Here is a 23,852-nt window from a genome sequence, read left to right as displayed (position 1 = left end):
CCATGGACATTACCCTGTCAAGTGCAATGCCTAGTGCTACATCACTGTTACAGTAGAGAGATTTTTTTTTTTTATAAACTTATGTATTAGACAACCAAGAGTCTTAAATGACATGTCACATCTAATGTGGCACCCCAGACATGAAGTCTGCAGCCGCCCTTGGCCAACCCTGGCAGCTCCGCTCTCTGTGTCAGTTCATCTGCCTGGCAGACAGAGCTGCAGCTTCCTCCTGACTCACCGGCATCTGTGCACGCTCTACTGTACCGAGCCATTTCTGGGTTTATATCTTCAGCACGATGTCAAATACTTCTCCTTGCGGTAGAAGGTGCTCCGGCAAGCCCTCCAGCCTTCAAAAGAGTCCTCGGTGCCTGCAGCCAGGAGTGTAAGGGTGGCTGCGTCCCCAGCTCATCTCCAGAAGAGCAGTCACGGGGGATGCTCAGCAAAGCGTGTAGAAACAGGCAGTGCATATCCTTTCTCCCCCCTGGGCTCTGGAGTTAGCAGTTTTCTGTGCTGGAGGCTTCATTCTCATCTTCATTTAAGAGCTTCTGATGGTTTTATCTCCCGAGAATTTGTCCGGTTGCTCTCTGGATTTAGAGCTGTTAGCCTCTACAGCATCCTATGGCAGTATGTTGCAAAGGAAGGAATATTCCCTGGAAGAGTACTACTACTTCTGTGTAATTTCTGACTACTAACATGATTTCAGGCCCTCAGGTTCCTGTCTTATGACAAATCCTGACAAATCTTTCCTCATTCACATTTCCCAGGCCATTCATGCTTTTACAAACCTCTCCCATCTATCTCCCATAGGATTGCTAGGTTGAGGAATCCTATTCAGTCTTCATGCAGAAGCTGCTCCATACTTTTAATTGTACTTTCTGCCCTTCTCTATTTAATTTCAAATGCTTCAACTTGGTTTTTGAGATCAGAACTATACCCAATACTTCAAGACCCACGTGGCCATGGGTTTGGACAGTGAGATGATAGTTTTCATGGTGTTTATTTTGTAGTAGTTTGTCTTGATGGTTGTGGAGGATTAGCTTGTGTTTCCAGAAACCGGCGTTGTGCACGCTCAAAGCACTGTGCCTATCTCCCATTTCTTGGGTCCTGGCTCATCTGCTTGCCAATGTATGCTGAGGATTCAGCGCAGGGGAAAGGTAATGCTTATAAAGCATACCTGCCTCTAACTCCTCTGAACTTCAGTTATTTTTATATGCTGAATTGTCCCTTACGGGAGGCGGATTGTCCAGTCCTTGGAAACATTGCTGGTTTTCTCCCAACATAACTCAGCTCTGGCCACAAATCCCTGCCACTCCAAACTCCCTTAAGAGCAAAGAAATTGAGGCTTATACAGGCACGAAGGCTGAATTCTCCATGTGTGGAGGTGAACGAATGACTGTAAAGATCTGCTATTTTAAGGGTGAGTCTTGCCTCATTCCCCGCTCCCAAAGCGAATGTGATTCTGCTGTGTTGCCGGGCTTAGGATTGAAGGAGTCCATCCAGCTCTCCCCTTGTGTTGTTGCATGGCAGCCTTTTAAAGGCAGGCCCATCCACTGGCTGCCTTGCTGGAACCCCTGCAGTGAGGAGAAGGCTGTGCCTTTGCAGAGGGATGCTCTCCAGGCCATGGCCGGGTTGCTGCGCTTGTCAGTTGGGGCTGGCTCGGAGGCTTGAAGCACCACTCCCTAGAAATGCTGTTTCTGGAGAGCATGTCTGATGTTTGCTGTTTGCATCTCACCCGGGAAACACTCACCCACAACAGGAAGAGTGGGCTTGGTAGTGAAGTTGGAGCTCAGCTGACTCCCAGGAGTTCCTTGGTTGGGAAGAATGAAGGTTTGAAGGCTCTAGGAATGAGGGAGCCTTTGGTGGGAGTCTCTTCTGGAGGGTGTGATGCTGGCAGGTACCCCAGCAAGACTCCGGTCATTAATCAGTTGATGTGCACAGCCAGGGGCTCGCTCTTCTTCAGCTTGGTCTGAGTTGGAAAGCAAAGATGTCCTCACTCTGGTTGTTGAACAGCTTGGGAATATTCAGCGTAGACTTGCGCCCTCGGGCATAGGCAACAGGATCCAGGCTGAAAAAATGGGCTTGCAGGTCTGCAAGGGGCGGGTTGGTGTGGGCTGTGCCCCACCAGTCTCATTTTGACATATCTTCACAAACCCACAGCAAGTGAGGGCACTGCTTCTACAACACAGTGAGGTTGTCTTCTGCGTGTCATCCTGCGGTGGGCTGTCACTTGACTTGTTCCTCTGAACCTCCCTTTTCTGCCCACATGCCCCCAGGCATCTTTGCTTGTCAGTTACAAGGGGTCCTCAGGAGAGACCCACCCCTGGTGGTGTGCCTGCAGGAGACCCTGGGCAAGCTGTGACTGTGGTGGGACTCCTCAGAGTCACCTGAATGACTTTGATGCAGAATTCCCCGTGACCTGAGTGGGATGGCAACCCAAAGGGCACCTGGGCACATCTGAAAAATCTCACTGTAAATGCTGTCACGTTGGGGATAAACCTCTACAAACACACCCAGAAATTAAGTGCTTAAGATGGTGTCCAGGACATCTTTGTGCTGTACACATGTATCTATCAGGATGTGATAAATGTACTGATCCATGGAACTGCTAATACAGCTAAAAGTTGTAACGCTTTCTTCTGTTACTTGTGGTTTGCTCTGTTCCTTGTACTTCTGTCGGCAAGTGAGATGAGCAAAGACTGCCTTTTGCTTTGTTGCAGGTGAAGATGTTCACACAAGCCTTTATGGAGCAGCTGGAGATGTCAACATCAGGCTAGACAGGAACTCCTTGGCAGTTGAGAAGACTTACCTCTCGCTGTCAAACCACGGATCCGTGGTCATCCACAATCGGAGTGAAATCATAGCCCACTTCCAGTGGAAGCCTTTTGCTATGCAGGAAGAGGAGGATCAGCGGAAGCTGAGGTTCGTTTGAAAGATTCCTTTCCATCACATACGCTGCCCAAGGGTAAAACTGACGTGTGGCCTCAAGGGTGTTAGTGCTTTTGAACGGTTTAGGAGAAGTAAACCATCCCCAGTGTCAGGGTATGTGTCACTGAGCTTCAGGGTACTGGAGCTCAGCACTTCCCTTTCCAGTTCCACCCATACTCCAGGCGAGGATGATGTTTTAGGGAGGAAAGGTTGGTTGCAATGACTGGATAGCAAATTGGTGGTTTGTGGGAGCACAAACCACTGAGGTCCAGACATCCCTGGGCTACAGAGGGTCCATGAGGCTGCGGATAGTGTCAGCACTCGTTACCTGGGACGTAATGTACCTGCAGATAACATAACTATTACGATAGTCACTGCAGTTTCTTCCCCTCCAGTTTTGATAAGGTGGCAGGCTCCTTTTCCAGCGATGTGCAGGGTAGGGTGGAAGTTGAGGCCACCCTGCTGTCGGGTGTTAATTGCCTCGCGCTGCCCTGGTTTCCAGCACAAGGAGGTATTTGTGCCCTTCCTTCGAGGCTGGGGAGAGCTTGGAGGTGGAGGGTTCTGCAGGGAAGGTAGGGCTGCACAGGACCTGGAAGTGCATTTGGGCTTCAGTCACCTGTGTCTTCATGGTGGTGAGAGATGGGGCAGCTTCTTGAAAGTGTGTCTGTGCTCAGGCTTTGAAATTCCCATTTCGGGCAGCACACACAGCCCGGGGCGGGGGTGTGAATTGGAAATGACACTTAAAAGCTTGGGTGATTTAGGGAATCCCTGTGTGACTTTTCAGACTTGGATGGATGTGGATATATTGGAGTTAGTCTGAACCCATAGCTGATCAGGAAACTGCCTTAAACTGGAGCGATTTTTAAGGGCTTCTGAGCAAATAAAGTGCAACGTAATTAGGTCAGAAATGCCTTGAAGGGCAAAACTAGTTTTCCCCTGTTCTCTCTTTTTAATGACACAGTGTGTGACTTCTGTGCAAGCTCAGTGTCTTGAAAGAAAATCTCGTGACCTTCTCTTGGTACTTCCCTGGCCCATTCCTTTACCATCTCTCCCAGCTGCCTGTCTCAGCCTGGACCCTGAGTGATCCTCTTTCCCCTCAGAAGCATCCAGGTTTCCCCCCAGTCGACTTCAACCTGATCATTTTTATTTTTTTTTTCCAATTACATTTGATCTCTATGCCAGTTTGTGTCTTAAAGTCTGAGCAGGAGGTTTTGTTCTTCCTTACTTGGAAGTCATAGGGATGGTCATAGCTCTAAGGCCGCTGTCCTGGTGTCAGAGAAGCTTTTGAGGTCTTGGAGCAGGGAGGACTTTTTCATGGGAGAAGGCAGGACCCTGCACTGGGATGTGACCCAAAAAGACCTGGATCGTCTCCTTCCTGCAGGACTTTCTGGGATGTAACGGTGGAATTATGGTCCCTTGAGGTTGAGTTGAGGGTTGCTCGTCTCAGTGGCTGGAAGCCCCCCGAATGCGCGGCATTGCAGGTCAGCCACGGAGAACCATTTCCATCGCCCTCCACAGGGAGCTAGCCAAAGCACGTATTTTTGGCTCTGGTGACGGCATTTGCCCGAGGCTCTGTCTGCGTGCAGCTAGTAACATCCATGACTGTATTTCCTTTCTAATTGTGTTTGAATTTAGCTGGGTGATGATCGCTCTCCTGTTTATACCACACTACCTCGATTTGTTGCATAGGGAGCCTTTCGCTCATCCCGCCCCCGTGTTGTCATCTGGTGGTTCCTGATGGCCAGGGGACTGGATCATGAAGGGGGGGACAGGAATACGCCAGCTCGGAAGCAACGGCTCTGTAGCAGTGCTGCCTTCTCATCTCTTGGTTGCGATCTTGAAACACTAGAATGATTTCTGCTACAACTGCCAAGTAAGGGAGAGAGTAACGGTGTCACAGCTCTGGAGAGAAGGCCAAAAAAGGGAAAAAATAAGGTGGTTCAAGGCTCGACTGAAGGGTTTGGATTCAGAGGTGCTGGTCCTGACTTCTTTATGGGGTGATGCTGGGCAAAGTCCCTTCCTTTCCTAGGGCCTCTGTTTGCATGCATATAAACCCATTAATTTGACCGAGGGGGTGTGATGCCTGAATTCATCAGTTTGCTTGTCAAGTGTTCTGGGCTCCTCTGGTGGAAGGCCGTATAGGGAACAGAGAGCAGAGATTGTTTCCTTATCGTCGCAGGTCCAAAAAAGAAGGGAAAAGAGTGATGCTACTAACCTGCAGCTGTACCCCAGGTGCTTCTCCCCTTGCTGGTGAAGCCCTGCAGCGAGTGCTCCTTGATCTTTATCTGCCTCCTCTGAGCAGCTCTATGGTTGGAAAAGCCAGTTGAGGTTGGTGGATTCTCCATCAGTTGCGGCAGCGCCTTTGAGCCGGGAGGCTCTCTTGAGGGCTGCTAGCTTTCCAAAACCTCTTCTTAACTTGTGAGTGTGGAGTAAAACTACCTGCCACGCCAGCGAGCAACAAGTGATCATCTGAGCCATTTGGGACCCCATGGCTCGGGGTCAGCCCCTTGCTGAGCTGCAGCTGTTCCTCCCTGAGTGCGTTGCTGCCCCTGCACTTACCCGGCAGTCTCTGCAAATATGTTGCTTATTGAATGATCTGTTTGGTTTGTCTCTCCCCGTGACCGCAGGCTGTGTCGCAGGCTGCAGAGGCAGGAAGAGGACAAGACGGATTGCATCCTCAAGGAGTGCACGGTGGACCCCGCTCTCCGAGAACGCCTTTCCCTTCTCTCCCGCACCTTCCAGAACCAGAGGGCAAAGGTGCAAGGAGACTCCATGCTTTTCTCAGATGATATCTTCACCGTTGAGCCGATGGTAAGCTGTAGCTGAGAACCTCCCCTCCTCCTCCTCTTCCTCCTCCCTGAATGAGGTCACTTGGCAGATCCCTGCATCAGCTGCCTTGACGTGCCGAGAGAAAAGGTCAGGTTTCTGGTGAGGCTGGGAGAGCTTGTTACAAAAACCACTTCTGAACTGCGGGCTCCTGACAGCAGCGAGAGCCTGCCTAAAGCTGAGCTACTGCAAGGGCTATAAATAAGTGCTCTTAGTGTTCAGAGGTATCAGTTATTATACGTAAGGGCACACCTTCACGCATACTGTATGGGGAGTATCAAAGGGTATTAGAGCACTGTCAGTTCACATATTGACCTGAAGAATGAAATGGTCCTCTGTGGAAAGGAGGCCAAATTCAGCCCAAGTTTAGTCATGGAAATACCAATCACTTCGTATAACCTGGACTTACACCATGTCGGAATCTCCCATCCAGGGTCATCTGTGAGCCTGGACACAAGACTGGCAGGTTTAAACGGTCTTTTTGAGTTGTATTGTACATAAGTACAGAACATTCTTTGCTTTTCTGTTTCTGCAAGCAAAACCCCATGTCCTTCAATTAACCAGAGCTCTGATTCTGAGTATTTGCATGGTCTGAGACAAAGAATGCTTGCTGCCTGAGCAGTGCAAAATCCGTTCTCATTGTGGAGTAAACCCTAGGATAAGCCCAACCTCTTCTTTTTTTAAAATAGGTGAAAATAATTTCTTGGTTTTTTTCAAGGAAGGGGATTGTGTTCTCTTCTTGGTTGTTCCTAGAGCCCATCTAAGGCTGAAGAGCCAGCAATGTCAGCACAGCTGCGGTTTCACACCACTGTAGCTGGCAGCAGCATGGTGTGACCAAGAGATAGAGTGAGAGCTGTAGGAGTATTGTGGAGGGTGGGAGCTGATCAGCTGAGCATGAAGGGCATCCTGCAGTGCATTAGAGCTGGTTTTGGAGCGTGTCCCAGGGCTCCTGCTTCGTTACAGTTGGCATATGTCTCCAGAACTAGCTTGACCCACCCTTGATGCATTACATATGTTAAGGTGAGGTCCCAAAGCCTGGCTGCCCACAGTACTGCGTGCTGGTACTCAACGTGGTGATGTACGGACATGAAGTGTAGCCTGGCCTCAGGTCTTGAGTGGAAACATCTCTTGAATGGCTATGGTGATGTTACACAGTTTGCTCCAGGGCTGAATATAAGTGGGCTACTACATGGGTCTCTCCCCTTCTGTCTTGGCCAGCATTATCAACCTTTTGATTTCCATTAATTCCATTATTTATGGAACAATCAGTTTCACGCTCGGAGTTTTGCTCATGTCTGTCTTCTCCCTCCCGCCTGACATTTGGGTGTCTTTACCTCAAAAGATAGCAAGTATTTTCTCCTTTTTATCAAATGTAGAATCTACAAATCCACCGCCACTGACTTCCACAACTTCTCTCCAGTGACAGCCCTGTAACATTTAGCTTGGACAGACACCCTTCCTGCACTGCCGTGTGAACGTGCTGGAGAGCCCCCCCAAAGCTGGGACCTTGCTGCCTCACAGACCTTCTGGCCCAAAGTGGCTGCTCTCTTCTTCCCACCTATCACCTGTGATGTCTGAGAGCACCCTATAAAAATAATCAAACCTTTGTAACAAGTGACTGGAGGAAGCATTTGCTTCCAGAGGTTAGGAAGCTGATGGAGGGACAGCGGTCTGGGAAATGCTTTCTGGGCAGGGTGCCTTTGCAGGGCTTGTGCAGAAGCTTTGCTGTGTAAATGCACCATTAGCTGCTGTTTTTTCCAGGTGTTGCTATCTGTAGAAGCTGCAGCAGGTGACTTCAGTGTGTGTATAGGGTTAATTTGCTGGTGAAAATAATAACAAAAAGAGGAGGCAGTGATTTTGGAATTACCACGTGGCCATGAACATTTTGAGCAGCCATCCAAGCCTGTGGGAAACAAGCTGTTATGCAACTCTGACTTTCTGAGTGCATCTCGAATTTGGTTTAATTTATTTTTGCAAATACACATGCTATGTCAGCAGAAGCAGCTGTGATAGAAGCCCAGGTGGCTACCAAAGGAGAAGGTCCTTGCTTTTTGCTGCACCCTCCGCAGCACAGCTTAGCTGTAAGTCACATTGCAGACTCGTGGGTGCCGACTCCTTGGAAATGGAAACCAGAGGAAAGGGAGGGCAAGGATTTGTTACCATTGCGCTGACGTTGACAAGTCCTCCCTGTCCTGTGACTGCTTGGTAGTGACTCCTCAGTGCCATGTGTTAGCTCTGAGCTGAGGGAGGTGGTCTTCGAGATGTCCAGGTTATGAAGCTGCTCGTGTTGTTGATCCAGAGGCTGGGCTGGGAGGTAACTGTGTTGTTTGTTCCTGCAAATCTCCACCTCAGCTGGGGAACCAAGCTGGTCCCCATCCAAATGAAAGGTTACTACAGAGCACTTCAGTTTTTGGCAGAAGAGACTATCTCCAGGGGTTCAGTTATTTATGGGAAGAGGCAGATGTTTGCTTCGGCGCTGCCTTTCTCCTAAATGCCCTGAACTAGCAGGGTGCGCTTTGGGTGGCATTTTGGTACTTCTCTTGCCAGCTCTGTCTTTGGTTTTCTGTCCACTTTGAGCAGCGATTTCCATTCCGTGGCTCGCCTTCCCCCTCTGCAAAAGCAAGTAGGGGATTTGGCCAACAGTTGGTCGTCCCCAGCTGTTCAAGACAGGCTTTTTCTTATTCAGGTTGGTGGATATCTAGCGGATTCTCATTATTTAGGGCCTGAGGGGGGGAAAATAAGATCTGCAAGTATTTACGGTTGGGCTCTTGCATAGAGATCACTTCTGGAGCTGTGAGTCATGGTGTGTTATCCCCTCCCGTATGACGTTGCTTTACGCTGTAGCAAAGCCAGGGTACGACAGCTGGAGTTTTTGTGCTGTATCACCATACAGCCACTGTCTGTATTTTCTGCCACCTTCCAGTTGCAGCCTGTCTGAGACTGACATGAAGCCAGAAGCGTTGCAATATCCTGTTCCCAGCACTATATGTTTTATTTCTGTCCTGGTTAGCATCCATGGTAGTTTTTCGTGCTCTGACTCAACTGCCATCCTATAGAGAACACGCTAGCCCAGGCAGACCGCTGGCTCCTGAGGCGTCCCGAGGCTCTTACGCATGTAGCGGCAGCCTGCAAGGGTGGGTAATGAAGCATATCCTTTTAACCAGCAGCTCTTTTCTTCCCTGTGGGGTAGCAGGAATGTGAGGAACCTCTTCAACAGCCTATTTTAATTTCCCAGGAGAAATAACTCAGAGTATTTTTCTAGTTTGATAGTCTAACATACAGCAGTAATGAAGGGAGAAATGACAGAAATTTCCCAGACTAGTTATGTCTTGAAAGACTTTGTTTTAGCTATGGTATAGTAGAAGAAAGTGTAACTGATTATTTCTTGCTTTCCACCTTTGGAGTCAAACGATCTGGCTTATAGCTTCACTGACAGGAGAGGGAAGCTATCTGTGGACGTACTGCCAAAATTTTCCGCCCAAATACATTGGATCCTGCCGAATGGCGATTTCATATCGGGAGCTGAAGAGACTGAATCTATTAACTGCTGGTGCAGGTTTGCTTGGGAGCGGGGATATGAGCGCAAGGCTCCAGTAATGATGCGGCATTAGGATCGTTCCAGAGAGCTGTGCTGATGCATACAGAAGGCTGGGTTTTATTGCTAGTCCAGAGGTTTGTTTCCTCCTGGTGCTTTAGAGGCGTCTCATGTGACTGTGCTTTGGGATCCAGCAGCCCCTCAGATGTATGGAGATCTGTCCCTTGTCAGGATCTTGGTGCATCACTGAATGGCTTCCTGGAGCGTGGCAAGGCATCTTCCCCAGCAAGGGGGGTTTGTCTGTTTAGGTTGTAAAAGAAGACATGACATCGGCACAAAGCTCTAGGCTCCCTCCCGCACTGGTTAATTATACAGTGTACAGAGAGATCCCGGCAGCATTGCAGCCATCACTGTGGTCTTGGCGGTATTGAGCAAATCATCCCACCAGGATCTCGGGCACTCCGAGTAACACCTGCAGGGACTCACTTCCACTCCCTCGCTGTTTGGAGATGTGCACTTGCAGTGTTCTCCCAGGTTCTTGCTGAAGCTGTGGTTTTTGGTGCAGTGGCAGTTCCCCATTTTGATGTTCACTTTGGGCTATCTTGGGCCAGCATCAAATTCCAGAGTTGGATATATGCCCTGCCAGCACTGACCCAGCTCCGGTTCCCCTTCCGACAGCAACGGTGATGCAGGAATGGGAGGAGGCCAGGACAACTAGGGCTTTGTGTCCCGACCAGTGTCTCATATCCCACATGGAGACCAGCAGGCAGCCGGAGCAGATTGCAAAGCCCCGATATCACCCTCCTGCCTTCTGTGCCCACTTGTCCGTAAGCAGAGGGAGCCTTGGACAGCGAGTCCTGGCTGGGGTAGCCAGCTCCCTGCCAGCCTTCATCTGCGAGCTGGTTTCCAAGTACCTTCTGCAAAGATGGAGGTGGGCATGGTTTTCTCCGCAGGAGCTGATCTGAGATGCCCTGCTGGGTGCAAGGCCTGGCACGCAGCGGGAGGCAGGGTATCGCTGCTGGCTCTGCCAGCGTCCGGCTACCTGGTGCCTGTTACAGATGTGTGTGCTACGGGGGGCAGGGGGACGGGGGTTAGGTGGGGGCAAGAGTTGAATGGGGATGAGTCCTATGGTGGAGAGAGAGAGAAAGGCTATTGAAGCGGACTTAGTATTGCACAAGGCAGTTTTGTGGCAAGAGGCAGTGCCCCCTGAGAACAGGCTAAGTGTGGGCGTTGTTGTCCCAAACCAGGTTAATCCAAAGCCGCGAAGACCCGAAGGGATTCCTCTGAGGGGCAGCCCTTGGTATGGAGCTCGGTGCCTGCAGAGAGCCCAGGGCATGTGCAGAGGCTGCTCTCTGGACTATGAAATAGCGTGTAGTCGTGCACTCCTGGGGCTAGTACACCACCGGAGTGGCGTGAGGACTATCAAAGGTTTTTATGTTACTCTGGGGCGGAGGGGTTTCCCCGTTGCCTGCCCTTGACACAAACCTCAGGTGTCCCGGGGTGGTGGAGAACCTGGGCAGTTCAGCTTCTGCACTCAAGGGGATGTAGGCTTTGTAGCCCGAGGCTCCTTGTAGATGATCCAAGTTAGAGATAGAAAGTTTATATAGTGTGAATACTGCCACATCTCTCCTGAACACTTGAGGGCATTCAGGCCTTGAGGATTCAGCCCTTAGTCCTTCTGTATGTTGGAACCTCGGTGGAGCGCCTGGGGCTAACGGTGCTGCCCTGCCAGGGGAGCTCCTGGAAGGTTTTGCTGCCCTGAGAGGAGCATTGGAAGTCCCGCAGTAGCCTGGGTGGACTCTGCGGTGAGTGAAAGCCTTGCTGTGCCTCCATTTTGGTGTGCTGTAAAATGGGGGAGTGAGATTTACTGAATTTTTTTATGAAGTTCTCTTTCTATTCCCCTCTCCCTGCTGTAGTCACAATGTCTCCCTGTGCATATTCACCGCTGCAGTCAGGATTGTTGCCGTGCAAGTCACGTTAGGGGCTCAGGCATGCAGAGTATCTGTCTGTCTGACTGCCAGAGCTTAGCGGGGGAACAGGTAAGTTTGCCATCCTAGTCCTGTTCATCCAAAGCTCAACTGGCAGTGACCAGAGCTGGACAGGTGATGTGAGTGCAGCTCGTAGCAAGGCAGAGCTGTCGTGAGCATCGAGCACAGGCTGCTTCTGAACCGTCTCCCACTCCTGTCCCTGCCTTCTGGCTCTGCACCGCCTTCCTAGGTCCCCCGCCCTGTCAGCTCTGTCCCTATCGCTGCCTCCGTGATATATTGCTGTTACTGTGCTCCAAAACAATGGGGTAAGATCACCGTGTCGGTTATATTTCTGTCACAGATGTGCCGGCATTGGAATTCATCGAATCCCAAAGTCAGCTAAACTCGCTCAGCTAGAAGAGTGCCCGTTGTTAGCAGATACATATTCATCAGGCCAATGGTTCTTTTGAATTCTCTGCCTTTCCTGGTTAGCTTCACTTTTGCTTGTGAATTGTATTAATGGGAGATGTATTGCCTCTGTCAAGCTCTGAGTAATAACCAAACTGGCCTGAAGTGTCTGCAGGGCCAATATATCTGATTGCGGCACATAAAATAGACCAGTGAGTACCATCAGCTTGCGATCCAGCAGAAGCCAGCAGCAAAAGAGTACTTTGTCAGATCGTTGACGTGAAAGACTGATATTGCTGTGTTAGGCTCAGAGAAGTTTGTTTCCTGGCCTCGGTGGAGGGAAGGATGCTGTCCGAGTTTCCCAGGAATGATTTGGCTCTATGGAACCTGTTCGTATGAACTCCTGCTTTAGAGCAGCCAGTATCGCACTAAATGGTGACATGGTATAAATCTCACTCTGCTTTTTCAGATAGGTCCCAAAGTCTTGAAAGCAGTAACGCCGTCCCAGCAAATGGGATGCTCGGTTTACAGTAGGCATCGTCCGTCTGACAGCCAGCACAAACTCTAAGCTGCGTGCCCCTGGTAGTCTGGCTGTGCACAGCCCTCGTAAGCCTGCTTGCAGACCTCCAGTCAAATCCTGGCATCAGTTTTCACCCTCAGCCTCTCTGGTTCTGTCCTGTCTCATTCAAATACCTTCTCCCGGCTTTGCTGTCTGGCCCGTGGGGCTCTGTGGAGCAAATGGAGACTTCCCCTTGGTGTGATGTGGGTGGTTGTTCTGAAATTGGGCTCTCTTCACTCCCACTCCTTGCTGAAGTCCTCTTTTAGTGCATGCCTGTGTTTTGGTTTTAAGGCTCAGGATGTGCTATCCTCCCCTGCTTTCTGCCCCTCTCTAAGATGAAGACGTCAAAGATCACCACCGCTTCAGTGTAGCAGCAGCAAGTGTTTGCATAGCTGATGGTGCTGGCAAGGCACTGTTTGCTGTGCAGGAATGAGGGCTCTCTGCAGCTCTCTGGGCAGAGGATCACAGCAGCTGGAGGATCAGACGGTGCCGCTGGGCAGCTCAGCCCATGCAGCACCCTTTAAGGAGAAGCGTAGAACGCCGGTGAGCTGAGATCTGTGTTCAGCTACAGGCGTTGGGCTTGAAGCAAATGCCAGCAGCTGCCTAGTGCATGCCCCCTCCCCAGGGATGCTCTGCCCAGGGTGAGACCACTGAATTCAGTCTGTTGAACACACAGGGAGCTGCTGGGTGATGCGCACTGCCGAGTTACTCAATTCTAATTAGCCAAGCCAGGGAAATCTATCATCCGAGCGGTTTTTCTCAGTGCCTCAGCTTAGGCAAGCTCCAGAGGTAGCAGAGCTTCTGTTGTTTGGAGCACCCGGAATGCTTTTATTCCTGCAAATCTGAGATAATTCTGTGGGTGCTCAGTCCATGTGGCATCCCTGTGGGACCCAAAGGCTCTGACACCTGGCACGCTGACTGTGGGTTGCAGGCTGATGTCCCCATCTTGCTTCCTCAAGCAAGCGTGTCATAGAAGGCGGCTTCATCTTCATCCAGTCGCTTGCTGGGGGGAAACACGAAGTACATTTGGTCTGGCAAATGTGTTTGCTCTAGGTTTTGAGAGGAATCCAAGTGACTTTATGCTTTCAGACTTCCCTTTTCTTATTATTGTGGTGGTGATGGGTGGTTGGTGTTCGCAACTGTTCTCTCTGCCTGTTCTTCCCTCTGTTCTGTTGACTCCGAGCAGGCTGTGCATTAGGGAATTACTTGCAGCTGCAGCCCAATAACTCACCATGTCACAGCCCTTTAATTTTTGTGGGGACTGTCCTTTGAGCTATAAGTGCTAAGTCGATGGGAAGTATTATAGTTATTGAATATTTATGCTCCCTGGGACTGGGCACCAGTGCCAGGACTCTTTGGGGGTGAAGTAGAGCGAGAAGACCCCAAGGAAGCGGCAGACCCTTGCAGAAGCACTGGTGGCATGGCCCAGACTTCAATCTCTGAGCATGACAAGGGAAAGAACTGTTTGATTTTTGGTTGAAAGAGGTGTGGAGCTATAAGCAAATCCCATCTCTTATTGTTGGAGCCTGTGTTCAGGGAACCAGGAGCGCATGCACCTTGCAGAGGTAATCAGGTCACATCCAACTCTCAATTTCATTCTCAGATCTTTTGTAACCTATGTGCTGGCTGACTGTTCACGGCACGGGGCAGAAGCAGCCATCGACAAGGACTCTGTTCTTCATTGATCCCCAGGTGGGAGGGCTTGTTCTGCTGAGCGCCCCAACTCACCGGAGTACGTTATATATTTAAATACATGTACGGGTGAAGGGGAGAAGAGGCAGAACTTTCATAACTAAGAATGGAAAAATCCATTTGATTTGCTAAATCTCTTCTGATCTCAGCAGAAGTGTTCACGTAGCCATAGTGATACAGGGATATACGGGAAGGTCTGCAGGAGAGAGGTCCTGTTTCCGTAGACTGGCTAGCACCTTTGAAGAAATCCTGCTTGATTCGCTGGAGTTTGATTGCCAGTTTGGTTGCTTTGTTGTAGCCCTAATTTAACAAAATGCTTCTACCAGGTGCCAGTAAAGGTAAGGGGCTTAGTTTTTGCAGCTGCTTCCAAACTCTCTTATAAATTTTGTTGACAAGTGTTGCTTGCTCCTTGCTCCTCACTGATGCTCTAAATATAGGCTACAGGGCTGGGCTTGAAAACAAGATGTAACGTTGGAAGATAAATGGTCTGCTTCTGTTTTAGGAGGGAGATGTCTGGCCAAATTCTTCGGCTGAAATCAAGGTGGTCTTTAAACCCCGAGAAGCCAGAGTCTATCAACAGACGGTCTACTGTGACATCTCAGGTACAGCTCCTTTCTCCTGCTTCTGTTACCTATGGTCAAGGCGAGGCACAACTAGTCTTCCAGCCCCCTCGGTTCTCGTGTAGTTGCTGGGAAGGGTGGGTGGTCTGCAGGGCGGTGCTGGCACATGCCCGCTGTCCCTGCAGTTTCCAGGTGGTCTCCTATCCACGGCCAGCCCTCGGGATGTCTGGCTATGAGCTTGGATCACTGATCCCAGACAACCAAAGCAGTGAAGGGATAAGCTTTCATGCCATGGGTTTGCCAGCGTTTCCTCTGCTGTGAGGTGCCTGGGAATGCCAAAGAAGGACACAGCAGAACAGCTTTTGTGGACGAGCACTAAGCCCCTATAGACCATTTCCTTCCCAGATGAGTCTTTATTACACGGATGCATCATCAGACTCCTGAGGCAGCAGGAGTTGAGTTACAAATGTGCTCCCAGACCCTGGATCACCTCCCGCTCCTCAGATGCTGCCAGACCTCAGGTGACGGAGCCCTGCTGAGCACGGCGTGTCTGCGAAAGGACCGCTTCTGGCTAGTCCACGCTTCTCTCCCTGCATGGGAATTGTCACCTCATGGCTCGGAGTCTATGGTGCATACGGGTAGCGTTGCACAGGCCTTGCTGTACTCAGCAGGGTGAACGCCTTCCCTGGAAATTGGAGTCCGAGCAGTCTGCTAGACAAGCTTTCTGCTCATCCTGTCTTACAGAAGTGCTGTCAGGTCTTCTTCTGGGAGCAGTTATTGTTGACCCACCCGAGTTATACCATCTTTGCCCTTCAGAGGTGATCCCTTTGCTGTGCTAGCACGGGGCAGGGAATACTTGCAGCAGGCTGCGTGGTTCAGGTTACCTTGTCCTTCCTCTGCATCTCTGCACGGTGCTGCTTAAGGTGTTTTTTGAGTGGGACATGGCTGTCAGATTTCCCTCCAGGGAACATGATGGTTTTCCCCATGGAAGAAGTGCGAGACCCGTGGATCTCCAGCACCCCGGCTCCTGTTTTGGAGGGTGCTGAAATCACTAACCCAGCTGCTTTGTTGCTTTCCTTACCGCTCCAAGCTGACAGACACAAGTGTCATGAAACAGCTTTTTATTTATACAGTAATTGCGCAGGGTTTACTTGGCAAATGCCACCTACAGTAATTACAGAGGGCTTGTGTTAGCAAACTGTCTTCCTGCCCACCAGCGGCAGTTGTTAGAGCTGTGGAAGGCAAGGATTGATTTAAGAAGTTGCTCCCAAGGGATTCCTTGCTCAGTGCTATGCTCATAGCTCTGGGATTCTTGCTGTGGTGATGGGGGGCTGTCTGTCACTTTGCTGCAGGGATCTCCAGGGGTTGTGCCAGGAGAGCTTTTTCGTTGCAGAGAAATGGGAAAACTACTTGCATGCAAGCCTTGAGCTGGTCTGGGAGTTACAGGAAACGGAGCTGGGCAAATGATCTGTATTTAGAAAGAGGATCCTGCTTTTGAAAGACCCTGATGGGCCCTCCGGAGAGCTTAACTCTTCCACTGGCTCCTTGGAAAAGGATGTCGAGGAGGTCATTTAAATGATGCCCCTACCCCCCATCCGTGACAAAACAGAGCTGCTCCACTGTGTCGTCAGGATGGAAGCTGTGCCAGAGTCAAGGTCCCTGGGTGCGAAAAGACTTTAAAGAGGAAAACAACGATCTTTAACTAGGGAGTCAATTAACCTTGCTTCTTGGTTCCTCTGAGAAGCATGACTGCCTTCCTCGTACATCGGCGTGCCAGTCACACATCCCTTTGGAGCGTGATGTGCAGATGGCGTGCCTGCCCCTCGTGGGGAATATTTGGAAGCTTTGCCCCAGTGCAGCGCTGTGAATTGTGCAGCTGGATCTCACGCCCCACTGGAAAGAGGCTTTGCTGGCCTCCACTTTTTTTGCAGGTGCCTCCATAAATTGCTTAGCAGATGCTTCTGGATCAGGGGATTTACAGAACTAATCAGCACTGGTCAACTTGCAAAGCTGGCAGTTAAGAAGTGGTTTGAAATGTGCTCTTGGCAAATATTTAAGCTCAAAATGAACTTTCTTAGTTATTCATGCAAATAAAGCTGAGGCTCGTGAGTGCTGGAAGGAAGCATATGGTGGGGGCCTGAGACACCTAAAATTCATTTTTAGGTTTGTCTGCACACAGAACTGTGTTAGGTTGCAGCTTGCAAAACCCTTTTCTGAGCCAGTCTTGCAGGGAGAAGCAAAATCCCAAATGACAATCACTCCCTTACCTTGTGAGAGATCTGTCCTGCATCATGTGAACCTGTTTATTGCTGTGGTCAGATGAGAATCATGTTCAAAACCAGTCACAAAACACGGGGACGTTCTGTGAACAAGAAACTGAGTGTCAGAAAGCAGCAGAAGTTAAGGACTTTGGCAACCAAGTGCTGTGCTGTTGGGCCAGCTACACCCCTCTTGATTTGAAAGCAAGGCAGCAGTGCCAAATTGTACACCCTGCATGACGTGCCAAGGTATTATTCCTCCTGAGATCCAAAGTCTCGTACCAGGTGTGGATTTGGGATTGAGGATGAGGAGGCTGTAGCTCCTCCATGCCCTTGGTCTGCGTGCTCTGGGACACGTTATGGTGGGAGCATCACAGGGCCACAGGGCAGCTGTACCCAGGCCTTGGGCAAAGGCTGGATGCTCCTGAAAGCCCCAGCTGCTAGCAAAGAGGAGGATGTACTCTCGTCTTTCTTCCTCTCAGCTCTCCTGAATGCTGCCTGTAGTTTAGTTTGCTGCTCCTCCTTTGGGAAAAGCCCACTCTGAGGTTCACCTGGAAGGAGGAAGAGGAAGATTTCAGGGATTTCCTAGAGTTTCAAGTTCAGCGTAGGGGTAGAAGAAAGGATGGTTTCCCTGGACCTTCAGGAGAGGATGAGGACCTACTGCAGAAGGGGAAGAACTGCCACTGATTTTTCCATCACAGTGGCCATGGGACGTGTGTCTCAGCAAGGTCATGGACACAAGCTTGTCACTTGGCAATCTTTGCCATTTCCCAAGAGGTTTCATGGCTTAGACCTGGAGTTTTTAAAATGAAGCCACACGTGATGCAAGATGGAGAATTCTTTTGACAGTGAGCACCCAATACTGCCTCTTTTACGGTGTCTGAGAAATAGAAATACAGAGCCCTCTGTTAGCGCCGGAGCTGTGGAACATAACTCTCATCGTTGGTGTCAGCTGGGCTTTGGCTGGATGCACGCTAAAAATGTTGAATTGAACAAAAGCTCCCTAGCTCTTCCTTTCTGGCTTTGGACATTATCAAACATCCTCATCCCATGGTTGCGAGATCAAAAAGTCAGTAATCGTTGAAAAGGCTGTTCCAGGAGGGTTTTTTCAAGTTGTGATCTAGTTGCTGTGTTGCCACACCTGGGCTGCTCTTTCCAATAAAAAGTCAGTTTGGATGTTCTCGAATAGCTCTGCAGAAGACTTTTTTTCTAAAAGCAACCTTCAATCCCTACTCTTTACTAAGCAGTGAGCATTGCGCAAGGGGAACTTGAAGGCAAGAGGAATATTTTTGCACAAAAGCTACAGTGAGGGTTGTACACAACTTCTGGGGCACTCTCTTCCTCCTTGTGCTACTCGCTTTCCATGCAGAGTAGAATGGGAATGCAGGGAGACCCAACCTGAAATTCCAGCTAGGATTCAGGCACTTTGGGCTGCTCTGGTGGTTCAGAAGAGCCTTCAGACTGGAAGACCCTGCACTCTGTCGGCTTAGCAGACTTATGGATGAGAACGAACATCTTGGAGTTTAGCTATGAGCCTTGCGGTCTCAGTTACCTTTGCAGCAAGGGATGTGTGTATTCGCGGTATGTTTATGGCTTATTTCATCTCAGTAGTGAGGAGGTTGGTTTTCCATAACTGCTCAGCGTGCTTCAGCTAAGGTGTCTTTACGAAGCTGAGCTCTGGTATCATGGTGGGAATAGGTGAGTGCTTCTCTTCTCTGGAGATCATAAAGCCCTGTGTTATTCAGGCGCTGCTGCAGGAGGTGAGACTTGGGGTCACTCTCAGGTACGGAGCTGTATGTTGGGCACAGGCGGTGGCTGAGATGCTCTGCTTGCTCGAGGCAGCACTCGGATGTGTGTATGGCCCTTAGCAGGGAGCTTCGCCTTGCTTGGGCTCGTACTTCTCGGCTCTTGTGCTGTCGTCTCCAGTATAGATGGCGTATTTTTATCTTCAGTTCTGTTTTGTGAGCTTTGTGCCTTCACTGAATGGATTTCAGAGCTCGTCTAAGTGCGTGGGGAAAAAATTCAGAGATCATGTTTTAAACTCGGCATCGCTTTTTCAGGGTGCAGATTGTTCGCTAAATTAGAAACTGATCCAAGGGGTTGGTGCGCAATTAGAAACCAGCCCAAGGGCATATCTCCTGAGGGCCGAGAAGGGTCCTGTATCCTCTCATAGAGCATCTAGAGCAGGTCCCATCCATCCCGGAGTCAGGGACTAGCATTGAGGCAGGCTGGAAAATCCAGGACAACAGAGGGAATTACTGTACTGAAACGGCAATCTCTCCCCAGGCCGAGAGACCAGGCTGCCCCTGCGCATCAAGGGGGAAGGCATAGGGCCCCGGCTCCACTTCAACTTTGACCAGCTGGACATCGGGAAGGTTTTCGTTGGATCGGCCCACAGCTATGAGGTGAGCAGGAGGGGTTCGCAGGGGTTGGGCTGGATCCTCACGGCTCCCGGGGCAACGCTGAGCCTCGTGGACCTGGGGGATTCCTGGCAACTCAGGCAGTTGTGAGCAGGGAATATTTGACATAATAGCCAAATGTGGGGGGTTTCACACAATCTGGATACTTTTGATGGGGTCTGAAAGGTATATATGTTTAGGAAGCCCTAGTCCCTGCTTTTTGGCAACCTCCATTTGAGGTCAGCTGGGAGACTTCATGCAAAAAAGCCCCTTGACCCAGGCACCGCTGGGTCAAAAAGATAAGTATCCAGAGGCTTTTGTTTCAGCCCTAGATGCAAAGCACCTTTGTACTCTGGCTCTTAAAAAGCAGCTGGAACAAATTTACTGTGTTTGAACTCAAGTCCCTTGCAAAGAGTTTTCAGTTAAGTGCATCCTACCGATTCCTGGGAGTCGGAGGGAAGCCGTGCAGCCTCCTGGCTCAGAGCTGTCCCCAGCAAAGAAACTGGGAGTGCTTCCCCTCGCCGACCAGTGCCTCACCACACTTCAGACTTGGTGCATCTCTGGCACTATAAAGAGCAAAGCATTTCTGGAAATAAAGCAAAGCACTTTCTATATATTTGCCTCCCCCCAATGGTGTCAAGTCTTCCGCAAAAAAAAAAGCGCAAGCGAAAGAGGTAGAAAATGAGGCAATACATCATGCCAGACACTTTCAAAACCTTGACTATGGCAGGGAAGGACACATTAAGTTGTTTTCTTACCAAAATTTTGTGCTCTCTGTGCATTTTTAATGCTGCTACTTTATTGATTCTCTCTCTATCAATTTCTTATTTTCATTACTTGAGAAAATGTGAATAAGTAGATGATGCTGTTAGTGCTTTCCTAAGCAGCTAGACTGGAGGTAAACCCCAGCTCAGCGTAGGATCCCTAAGTGCAATTTGTAACGAAGGTGTAAAACACATGAGAGGAGAGAGTAGTTTTCAAGTTACCATTGTGGAGTTTGAATACATGCATATTTTCAAGAGCAGCTGCAAAATTGAAAGACAAGGGATGTTTCTATGCTTCTGTCTCAGTTTTTCTGACAGGTTTTGCAAGGAGAAAAATTAGGGAAAAGAAATTCAAAGCAGATAGCTAAGTCCATGGAAATGGCAGGATTTCACCCTGCAGCAATCAGAAACTCTACAGCTTTGCTTTGGGTAGGTTTGTAGGTGACTGACAGCGTGCTGGTACTCACAGGCAGATGCGGGCATTTCTTGCCCAACACGAAAAGAGCTGAATCTCAACAAACGCTGTGGGATTGTGTCACTTGTTAGAGGCAGTAGATCGAGTATTCAACAAAATACAGCTTGATTCTAAATTTGCAGTTTATTCTAATAATGGTAAAATCTTAGGTGGTGGCTGTGAATATTTAGGAAAGAGAAATTCTTTGGAATAGATGGAGCTGCTATGCACCTCACGCTCATCCTTTCCTGACATGTCTGTTTGAGCAAAGATTAAGAAAGTATCGCATTAAAGAAAAAATAAAAGAAACCTAAATTGAACCCTAAATTCTCTGCTGTAGCAGAGTTGGGGAGCACTTAGTTGGTTATAGTGCTGGTCTGAGGTGCCTTCTACATGTAATAAACTTGTTGGCTGCAATGGAAGCTGAACGTGTTCTGCCCTTGGCAGGACCGGGCTCATCTGGAGCAGAAGCAGTTGTGTGATGATCCACTAGTAATGCTGCAACCCCCCTTTGCTGCTCTTAGGGATGGGTCTGAATCAACTTGGTGATGCTGAGCACTGCAAGTCAAAGTGGACTGCTCTGTGTCAGTGGAATAAACGCAGCGTGACTCTGTTTAGATGAAGTTATCACTGCGTTGCATGAAAAAACCCAAAGGCAGAACTTGTCCTGTTGCATTTTCTTTGGCTTCTGGCAAGCAGCAGCACATGGCATCTTCTGCCTTTTACAGATGTTAATTGTTTAACGGGAAGACAAATCAGCCTTGTGTAAGAAAGGCAGATTCCTTATGTATTTCCATTTTGCTTTCTTGCTGCTGCAGGCGGTCCTGTTTAACAGAGGAGCCATCAATGCTTCCTTCAACTTGGTCCCTCCAGCTACAGCTCTGGGCTCCTGCTTCACCTTTGTCCCCCAGGAGGGCACCGTTTTGCCGGATGGGCTCCAGGTGATCCGGATCTCCTTCAGTTCCACCATCCTGGGGCAGTTCACTGAAGAGTTCAGTTTCAGTGTGAATGGATCGCCTGAGCCTGTGACCTTGACTATCAGGTGAGGAGGGTTATAGGAGCTTGGTGGGCACATCTGTATCTCTCTCTGGGTAATCATCTCCCCCCTACCTCGTTTTATGATGGAGCAGAGAAAAAAGGGGTTGTCTAAGGTCTTAGTCTTGGCTCAGATCCTAGCACCCCCCCACTAAGAGCCAAGGCTTTTTCACCTTGACTCCAGTTTGAACCTTGCAATTGCAGCAGCCAGGAAAGTGTAATTGTCTCTCTGGGCAACCTGTGCCAGTGTTTCACCATGCTCATTGTAAAAAAGTTCTTCCTTCTATCTAGTGTGAATCTGCCCTCTTTTAGTTTAAGACCATTGCCCCTTGTCCTGTCGCAACAGGCCCTGCTAAAAAGTCTGTCCCCATCTTTCTTATAAGCCCCTTTAAGTACTGGAAGGTCTCCCCGGAGCCTTCTCTTCTGCAGGCTGACCAACCCCAACTCTCCCAGCCTGTCCTCATGGGAGAGGTGCTCCAGCCCTCTGATGATCTTCGTGACCTCCTCTGGACCTGCTCCAAAAGGTCCATGTCCTTGTTGTGCTGAGGACCCCAGAGCTGGACCCATTGCTGCAGGGGGGTCTCACCAGAGCCGAGGGGCAGAATCACCTCCCTCGACCTGCTGGCCACCTATGACCATGCCTCCTCTGCTCTCAATACCCAGTTTAACTTTCCAAGTCTTGGGTTCCTCTGGGAAGCAGCTTTGCCTTCATGGTTGAGGCAGGGTGGCTCTGTAACTTTCCAGGACACTGTTTGCACCGAATTCAGCAGCAGCAGGTTCCTTTTGTGACCCTTTGACATCTCTGTGTGAGGCCCCTGGGGCTTTAAGTGGCTACCCATGCTGGAAAAAAGTTTGACAGGAAAGGTGTGGAGATGCCTTCTGCCCTGTCCCGGTACCCAGGAGCTGAAGTGACTCCTTGCTACAGGTAGCTCATTCGCCCTTGGGCCATGGCAGACAGTGTGATGGTACCAGCTTTGGGCAGTAGATGGTCTGGGATGTCCCACCGAACACCCAGCAAGGCCAGGAGGGCTTTGGAGAGGGGCCAGCCTGGGTGATTCTGCAGCCTGAAGCAGTGTTTTTAAAATCCTCTGTTAATAAGCCATACAAAATGGGTAGCAGCAGCAGCCTCAACATAATTTCTCATGCTAATGCACTGGGACAAGCTGTCCTCCCAGCTCTTGTGCAGCGAGTGCTACAGTACCTTCTTTCTGCAGCCGGAAAAGTGCTGATGCGGGAGACGGGAAGCTCTGCAGCAAGTACTGTCACAAGGACTTGGACATCATCCCATGGGCTGCTGCCTTTGGAAAAGATAATCCTCACCGAGGAAAGGGGAGAAGGGGGGAAAAAAAAAAGCTGATGACAGGAGAGGCCAAGCTCGCTTCACAGGAGCACAGCAGCATGGGAACTCGTCCCAGCTAGTCTTAACCATGGGCTGGCGGGATAACGTGGTATAGGCAGGGAAGCTGATGCTGGGTGCTCTGGAGCTTTGGGGCTGGCTGTGCCTCCTCGGCAGCCAGCCTCCCGGGCGGCTGCTGTCGGGAGGCATTAGATCAAGGTAGTAAAGAAACAAAAGGAGTCTGCAGTTGATTTTACCAGTAAGGTAAGGGAAATGGATAAAAAAGAACAACAAGATTATTACTTTGCAAGAGAAGAGTGGTGAGTAGGTCTGTTGACCTCAGTAGAGAAACAATTATGTTGGCTTTGTGTTTGGAGGGAAAGTGCTGCTTTTTTTGGAAATCAAGAGGGAACATTTCACAATCAAATAATTTATTCTCTTCTGTCCCTCCCCCAAATTGGTCATGGGATGTTATAGCATAAGCAGCTTTCTCCTTGAGCCAAGGGCAGGTTTCGCTTGTAAAGATGTGCTTATCACAGGTAGAATACAGTTTTTCTTGGGTAGTGCCCACTGCCTCTGCCCTGCAATGGCCTTGCTCCTGGGGCAGGAAAGAGCTGTCAGCAGGATAGTTGTCTTCTGGCTTCCCCACAACCAGATGAAGTGGTCCTTTTTCCCCCACTGATGCCCTGTCTCCCGGTGCCCAGCACGTCCTCCCCTTCTCTGTGGCCGCTCTGCCCCGTTCTGCCAGCACGGCCCTGAGCTCAGTGCAGACCTCATCACAGAATCACGAAGTTTGGAAAAGACCTGTAAGATCATCAACCCAACACCACCACGCCCACTAAACCACGTCCGTCTCAGTGAAAGAGGATTGCTGGTCCTTTTTTATTTATTTCTTCCCCACCCTTGTATTCCTCCTTGCTGGCTGGTGGCTCCTGTGCAGCCCATCTGAGGGTACCCCAGCATCCCCGCCTGCTCCCGTACACCTATCCCTCAGCAGTAATTCCCATTGCAGTCCACTCTTCTGACATGTCATCTGCCTCCTTGATTTCTGCCTTGCCTTTGTTTCAGGGATCCCTATTCAGTCCTTATCTCTCATTCTCCAGCCCCACAAGTCAAGCTGTTTGTTTTTCAAAA

The 23,852-nt window shown here is 49.8% G+C and overlaps 1 protein-coding gene across 1 annotated transcript in view; it reads left to right on the top strand.

The window, feature by feature from the left end:
• LOC132318651 (hydrocephalus-inducing protein homolog) overlaps window positions 1–23,852 on the top strand; it is a 164,634-nt gene that overhangs the window by 47,229 nt on the left and 93,553 nt on the right. The window contains exons 8-12 of the mRNA XM_059826624.1: window positions 2,718–2,919; window positions 5,553–5,736; window positions 14,415–14,514; window positions 19,017–19,135; window positions 21,166–21,389. Of these exons, the coding sequence (XP_059682607.1) occupies window positions 2,718–2,919; window positions 5,553–5,736; window positions 14,415–14,514; window positions 19,017–19,135; window positions 21,166–21,389 (829 nt within the window). The remainder of the gene's footprint in view (window positions 1–2,717; window positions 2,920–5,552; window positions 5,737–14,414; window positions 14,515–19,016; window positions 19,136–21,165; window positions 21,390–23,852) is intronic.

The sequence above is a fragment of the Gavia stellata genome, chromosome 18 (genome assembly GCF_030936135.1).
Source record: "Gavia stellata isolate bGavSte3 chromosome 18, bGavSte3.hap2, whole genome shotgun sequence".
In the NCBI taxonomy this organism is placed as follows: Eukaryota; Metazoa; Chordata; class Aves; order Gaviiformes; family Gaviidae; genus Gavia; species Gavia stellata.
This window is presented reverse-complemented; position numbering and strand designations above follow the sequence as displayed.